This window comes from Merops nubicus, unplaced genomic scaffold, assembly GCF_000691845.1.
Source record: "Merops nubicus isolate BGI_N331 unplaced genomic scaffold, ASM69184v1 scaffold5983, whole genome shotgun sequence".
NCBI lineage: Eukaryota > Metazoa > Chordata > Aves > Coraciiformes > Meropidae > Merops > Merops nubicus.
Window position 1 is genome coordinate 3,724 of NW_008599443.1, and position 7,460 is coordinate 11,183.

At 53.5% G+C, this 7,460-nt stretch overlaps 1 protein-coding gene across 1 annotated transcript in view; it reads left to right on the forward strand.

Annotated features, from left to right (window-relative positions):
- LOC103770123 (DNA polymerase epsilon catalytic subunit A-like) overlaps window positions 1–6,717 on the forward strand; it is a gene marked incomplete at both ends in the record, with an annotated part of 10,437 nt that extends 3,720 nt beyond the window's left edge. Inside the window, 6 exons of the mRNA XM_008937374.1 lie at window positions 127–237; window positions 512–597; window positions 2,058–2,177; window positions 3,363–3,495; window positions 4,767–4,880; window positions 6,505–6,717. Coding sequence (XP_008935622.1) covers window positions 127–237; window positions 512–597; window positions 2,058–2,177; window positions 3,363–3,495; window positions 4,767–4,880; window positions 6,505–6,717 — 777 coding nt within the window. The remainder of the gene's footprint in view (window positions 1–126; window positions 238–511; window positions 598–2,057; window positions 2,178–3,362; window positions 3,496–4,766; window positions 4,881–6,504) is intronic.
- Between the last annotated feature and the right edge of the window lie 743 nt (window positions 6,718–7,460).

The window sequence follows — 7,460 nt, forward strand, 5'->3', positions numbered from 1 at the left end:
CCTACATGGCTGTTGCCCCTTGACAGAAGCTCTGGCTTTCAAGAGGAAAAATCCCATCATTTGGGCAGCATTTTCAGCTTGCCTGCGAGCCAGCACCTTCTGACTGCCTCCTTCTCACCTCCTTAGGGCTACCTGATCACAAACAGGGAGATTGTCTCTGAGGACATCGAAGACTTTGAGTTTACTCCCAAGCCCGAGTACGAGGGCCCCTTTTGTGTCTTTAATGAACCAGATGAAGTAAGTTCTGTCCAGCAGATGTTTTACTTGCCTGGGGCTCTTGCTGGCCAAAGAGAGATAATTACTTGGTAGGCTGCCTCACTGGGGAGCATGGTGGGTCCAGCAGGTCTGGTCATGCTTTCAGTTCTTGGTAAGAAGGAAAGGGAAGTCAGGTTTGGGCCAGGTGGCGAGGAGAGGGGCAGGGTGGAGTGAACTGTATGGTGTCCACCACCTCTCCACAGAGGTTCATTTACTTTTTGATACGAATCTTTTCTACTCTTCTGTTTCATCCTAGGCTCATTTAATCCAGAGGTGGTTTGAACATGTCCAGGAGACCAAACCCACCATCATTGTCACGTACAATGGAGACTTCTTTGACTGGTAAGATGAGGAATGAAAACTCAGCTGGCAAGGTGTCACCTGAGGTATGGGGCAGGGTCAGGTACCAGCCTCAACATCCTCCCATAGCTCACATAGTGGTGACAGTGTGTGATCCATGCCAGCTATCTGAGCTTGAGCACTTCCCCAAATCTTGTGGTCATTGGCTTGGCAATATGAGTTTCTGTGGAGTCCCATCCCCTTGGCTGAGCTGCTTTGAACCCTTGTCAGTGTGGCCATGTGGGTATATGGATGAGCCCAGCCTTGGAAGAGCTGGGAGAGAGTCAGAAGAGACCACCAGGGTATTCAGAAAATCATTAAGGCTGGAAAAGGCCTCTAAGATCACCAAGTCCATCCATCAATCCAACACTCCAATGAACACTAAACCATGTCCCCATGTGCCACGTCTACACATTTTTTTTTTGAACACTTTCAGGAATGATGACTCCAGCACCTCCCTGGGCAGCCTGGGCCAAGGCCTCCCCACTCTGTCAGTGAAGAATTCTTCCTAATATCCAGTCAAAAACCTCCCTGGTGCAACTTCAGTCCATTTCCTCTCATCCTATCACTAGTTGGGAAAAGAGACCAACACCCATGTCACTCCAACCTCCTTTTGGGGAGCTGCAGAGCTCCAGAAGGTCTCCCCTCAGCCTCCTCTTCTGCAGGCTAAACACCCCCAGGTCCCTCAGCTGCTCCTCACAAGCCACGTTCCCTTCACCAGCTTTGTTGCCCTTCTCTGGACCCGCTCCAGCCCCTCAAGGTTGGGCACGATCCCTTCCCTACTCCTGCTGCACACACTCCTTTTGACCCAGGCCAGGATGCTGGTGGCCTCCTTGGCCACCTGGGCACACACTGGCTCATGTTCAGCCCTCCATCCAGCAGCACCCCCAGGGCCTTTTCCTCCAGGCAGTTTCCAGCCACTCCTCCCCTAGCCTGGAGTGTTGCCTGGGGCTGTTGTGACCCACGTGCAGGACTTGGCCTTGCTAAACCTCATCCAGCTGACCTCAGCCCATGGATCCAACCTGTGCAGACCCTTCTGCAGAGCCCCTGACTCTCGAGCAGATCCAAACTCCCACTCAGTTTGGTGCCATCTTCAAACTTACTGAGGGGGCCTTGGTCCCCTCACCCAGATGACTGATAAAGATGGTAAAGAAGACTAGCCCCAAAACTGAGCCCTAGGGGCCACTGCTGGTCCCCAGTGGGGGTACTGGGGAGAGGGGTCCAGGGCAGCCCTCAGGCAGCAAGGGGGGAGGGACTGTGCTCCTCCAGCTCCTGGTGCAGGCTGTAAGCAGCAGCTCTGGCTCCTGCATCATGCTGCAGTTCTGTCCTGCAGGAGGCTTTCCCCATAGCCAGGTACTGCAGATAAACAGCAGGAAAAACTCTTTAGGTAGCTTGTAAGAAAGCAGTTGTGCAGCCATCATGGGAGGAGTAGGGAAATGACTGTTCTGTCCTCTTCCCCCCAGGCCCTTTGTGGAAGCGAGAGCAGCAGCTCACGGACTGGACATGTACCAGGAAATCGGCTTTCAGAAGGACAGTCAGGGAGAGTACAAAGCATCCCAGTGCATCCACATGGACTGTCTGAGGTACCAAACGCTGCCCCTCTGCTGTAGAGCTGCATCTTCATCTCTTGAATCCTTATAAAATGCCCACAGTGCATTTGAATACTGTCCTGTCTGTTGGGAGCTTTCGTGTGTCACAGCTCCCCAGGCTGGTGTGAAGGTCCCTTCCCTTGGCTGTGCTGCTTCCCCATGGGACTCTGTGTCCTGCAGAAGCTGCCAAGCCTTCCCCAGGAAGGGCTCTCAGGCTGTCTCTCTCCCTGCAGCCTGCTAGTGGCTGTCCTTGGGTGTCTGAGGTCTGATCTGGGGGAGTGGAGAAAGGGTGGGGTAAGATCAGGCCACTAGAGGTGGGAAGGGACCATTCACAACCCAACAGCCTCCTGGCAGAGCCAGGAGAGCACAGGACATGCTGTGTGTCCATGGGAGGGAGAGAGAGAGAAGTTGGCAGTGCTGTGTGGGTTTCTCCTCCACTGGAGCAGTCTCTGGATTTTGGAGAGTGGCTGATGGTCCTTGCAGTCCTGGTGGGGTCTCCTCCAGTGCTTAAATCACTAAATTTTTGTGGTTGAAGGAGACTTTTAAGGTCAATGAGTGCAACCATTGACCCAGCACTGCCAGGACACCACTAAATCATGTCCCTTAGTACCACATCTCCATGGCTTTGAAACCCTTCTAGGGATGGGGATGCCACCACTTCCCTGGGCAGCTTTTTCCAATGTGAGAACCCTTTTAGGGAAGAAATTTCTCCTGATATCTAAACCAAACTTCCCCCAGTGCAACCTGAGGCCATTTCCTCTTTTGCTATTTCTTGTTCCTTTGGAGAAGAGACTGACCCCCACCTGGCTCCAGCCTCCTGCCAGGGAAAAGATCTCCCCTGGGCCTCTTTTTCTGCAGGCTCAACAGCCCCAGGACCCTCAGCCACTCCTCACAGGACTTGTGCTCTAGACCCTTCCACTGAGGGAGCTGGGAGGTGGTAACTCTGAGCAGAGGTGATGGTCTGGGTAGTGGGGTGTGTTCTGGCTGGGATTTAAGTGCATGGGTGGAGGTGCAGGAGGTCTAAAGCTGGGCAGCCTGTCTCTCCACTGTACCTGGGCACTCAGCTCTTTGGCAAGAGGCTCCTTTGCCTTCGAGGCCCCGTTTGCAAGCCTGAAGCCCGTTTCTGAAGGGCAGGGCTGGTTTCTGTGCACAAACTGGTATTTCTGTGGTTCTGTCCAGGTGGGTGAAGAGAGACAGTTACCTCCCAGTGGGAAGTCACAACCTGAAAGCAGCAGCTAAAGCAAAACTGGGTTATGACCCAGTGGAGCTGGACCCTGAAGAGATGTGCCGGATGGCCACGGAGGAGCCCCAGGTAGGACCCTCCCATGCTGTGTCCCCTCTGAGCAATGGGGAAGCCAACACAGCAGCTGCAGTGTGGCTGAACCTCCCAGCTGAAGTGTTACAAAACGTTTTTGATTAATACAGTGGGTTTTGAGAAATTAACTCAACCTATCTCCCCGAACTGCTGATGCCTGAGAAGCACTTGAGCTTGGGGGGGAAGAACATGTTTTCTTTGAAGTGCTTCTAGCACTGATATTGCACTGTCTGTTTTCTGTATTACTCACGTTAAGCTGGGGTAGCAGCCACCACCTAAGTCAGATAGAGCACAAAGAGCCATGACTTGCTGGAGGGATGAGAAGCAGGGAGTAAGAGGAACATAGAATCACAGAATAGTTTGGGTTGGAAGGGATCTTAAAGATCATCTCGTTCCAACCCTCCTGCCAGGGGCAGGGACACCTCCCACTAGACCAGGTTGTGTGAGACCCCATCCATTCTGGCCTTGAATGCCTCCACAACATCCCTGGGCAACGTGTGCCAGTGTCTCAGCACCCTCAGAGTGAAGAACTTCTTCCTTAGGCCCAATGTGGATCTCCCCTCTTCTGGTCTGGAGCCATTACCCCATGTCCTGTCACTACAAGTCCTTGTAAAAAGTCCCTCCCCAGCTCTAGTATGTCCCCTTTGAATACCAGAAGGCCACAGTAAGGTCTTCCTGGAGCCTCCTCTTCTCCAGGCTGAACAGCCCCAACTCTCTCAGCCTGTTCTTACAGGAGAGCTGCTCCAGCCCCTTTGATCATCCTCATCGCCTTCCTCTGGACCTGCTCTAGCAGGCCCATGCATGTCCTTTTTCTGCTGGGGGCTCTACAGCTGGATGCAGTACTCCAGGTGGGGTCTCACAAGGCTGGAGCAGAGGGGGAGAATCACCTCCCTTGACTTGTTGGCCATGCTGCTTTTGATGCAGCTCAGGATCTGGGCTAGACTTAGTGCTCCAGATGTCGTGGGTGGGTGATGTCTGGTGGAGCCCTGGAGCAGCCTCCTGATTCCCAAGGAGGGTGGCATCTGTGCCATGAGTTCATCTTCCTCATTCCCATTCAGAGCTGAGGCACTGCTGTGTAATTAGAGCAAAAGCAAGATGTCCTCAGGAGCAAACAAGTTACTCTTTACAACCTAGGAGGTGGAGGAACACACCTCTCCCTTTCTCCCGCTGATGGGAGAGTGTCTAGCAGGAAGCAATGCTGGATTATTGTCACTGAGCTGCTGTCACACGTGATGGGGACTAATTCACCTCTCACCCTTCCCCACCAGACCCTGGCCACCTATTCAGTGTCAGATGCCGTTGCCACCTACTACATGTACATGAAGTACGTGCACCCTTTCATCTTCGCCCTGTGCACCATCATTCCCATGGAGCCTGATGAGGTGGGTGCCCTCCTGCAATGCTGATGGCTTTGCTGGGTGAAGAGCCACGTCTCCCACACTGCAGGGACACGCTGGCCACAGGCAGTGTCCCAGCTGGGCACTTTCCCATCTGTGTCAGCGAGGGAGGGGGGATTTGGAGGCTGCTTTTTTCTCTCCACAGCCCTGGGGTGTTTTCAGAGAGGTGCCTAAGAACAAGAGACCTGAGGGTTGGCAGTACAGAGCTGGAGCAAGAAAGTGTGGCTGGTGCTCCCTGCTGAGCCAAGTTGATTTGCAGTCATGGTCATTCAAGGCCTTGTCTCCTGAAGGCTGTTGCCAGCTGTAGTGTGGGTGGTTAGGGAGCTGTCTGTGCTCAGCCTGTAGGAGATGTTGCTCTGTCCCCACCTGATTTAGCTTACAAAAGCACTTGGCAGTGGGGCAGTGTCAGGAGATGATGGCAGCAGAGCTTTGGAGCTCTTCACACTGTCCATAGCCTGCCCTCCTCCCTGCCAGCATGAAGGAGTTGGTGTTGATTTCTCTGCCAGGGGCTGCAGTATGGCTGCAGCAGCTCCTGCTGCAGGTGCCACCAGCTGAAGCCATCTGGCTGTCTGATGTCACTGGAAGGCCAGTCCAGTCCCAGCAGCACTGGGACAGCACTTCTTGATGAGTCTGTCATGCTTTGGGGTCAGGGACACCCCTAGACCTGTAACAGGCATTCTCTGCTTACCCCCCTCCCCTTCCCCCCTGAAGGGAAATAGAAAGGGAATAAGGGAGAGAGACTTATTGAATAGACAAGAAAACAGCTTTAATACTACTACTAATAATAGTAAAAATAATAATAAAATGGAATTATGCAAATATATACAAAACCAGTATCAAACCCAGCTCCCCCCTGATGGCAGCACATCACCATCACCCCCTGCTGGGGAACAGCCCCTGGGGAAAGGGTCCCAGGCTGGACTCCTGGCTCCAGGAGCTGGATTCTGGAGCTCAGTTCAGGAGCACAGGGCTCAGATCAAAGGCAGGATGGATGGATGGAGTCCTCCTCGGGTGCTGCCCACTGCAGGAGCAGCAGAAGGCAGAAGGGAGGTGGAAGGGGGATGGAAGGGGCTTGTCCCCCGTGACCCTTCAGCTTTTGTAACGAATATGATGCTCAGGCCCACTGCTGAATCTTGGGGTCACTGATCCTGCCTGCTCCTCCCCGCAGGTGCAGCTTTACTTCCTGCCCCACTGTGTGATCCATGAGCTGAGCTTGACCTTGGTCTGCTCACCAGTCCCTGGCAGTAACTCCAAACATGGAGTGTTCTCACTGCTAAAAGCAGACACATGCAAAAATCTGCTGTTAACTTCAGACAGTGCAGTTAGAAGAGCTTTAGCTGAAAAGTAAAATCACTGTTCTACTCCAAACCAGGACACAGTTGTGGCCACTTGCCCACTTGCTGTGGGCACAGACATCTTTTGCTAGATCAGGATGCTCAAAGCTGCACCCAGCCTGAGCACAAACACTTTCAAGGATGGAGCATCCGCAGCCTTTCTGGGCAGCCAGTGCCAGTGTTCCACAACCCTCACAGCAAAGGATGTCTTCCTTCTCTTTCATCTAAATCTGCTCTTTTTGAGTTTAAAAGTGGCTCTGGTGTCCCTCCTGCAGGTGTTACGGAAGGGCTCTGGGACACTCTGTGAGGCACTGCTGATGGTTCAGGCCTATCACGCCAACATCATCTTCCCCAACAAGCAGGAGCAGGAGTTCAACAAACTGACAGAGGATGGGCACGTGCTGGACTCGGAGACGTACGTGGGGGGCCACGTGGAGGCCCTGGAGTCGGGGGTCTTCCGCAGCGACATCCCCTGCCGCTTCAGGATGGTGAGGGGCCATGCCACCCCTGCCCTCCAGGGGCTGGCATCTCCTGGGCACCCTTGTGTCATGGGGAGAGCAAATGTGTGTGTGACATGCTGGCAGCGAGCCAGACCTTGTTGATAGCAAGGGAGAGTGGTGAAGGGGGGGTTGGGTTTGGGTTTGAGATGATGGTTCTTGGAAGAGAGGCCTCTGTCCCCCTGGGGTTCTGTCCTCCCTCTGTCCTTCTCCCACTCAAAAGCTGCTGCTGATCCCTTCCTGGACATCTTTCAGGTGTTTCTGGTTCATGGTGCTGTCACCATCACCTCCCCACTGCTCTGCTCCCTGCCTGCCTTGTGCTCCCAGACCCTGAAGTTTTCAGAGGTGGCTTCACTCTGCCATGCAGTGCACTGCCCTTTGTGCAGGACATCCTGGTGGTATCTAGGGAATGTGGACCCAGTGTAAGGCCTTTGACAGCATCCCCCACAACGTCCTTCTCTCTAAACTTGAGAGGTGTGGATTTGGTGGGTGGGCTGTTTGATGGATAGAGAATTGATTGGATGGCTGCATCCAGAGGGTGGTGGCCAACAGCTTGTTTTCCAAATGGCGATTGGTGACAAATGTTTTCCCTCAGGGGCCTGTACTGGGACCAGTGCTGTTTAATACCTTTATCAATGACACAGACATCAAATGCACCTTCAGGTGACACCAAGCTGAGTGTTGCAGTCAACACACTGGAAGGAAGAGATCCATCAAGAGGGACCTGGACAGGC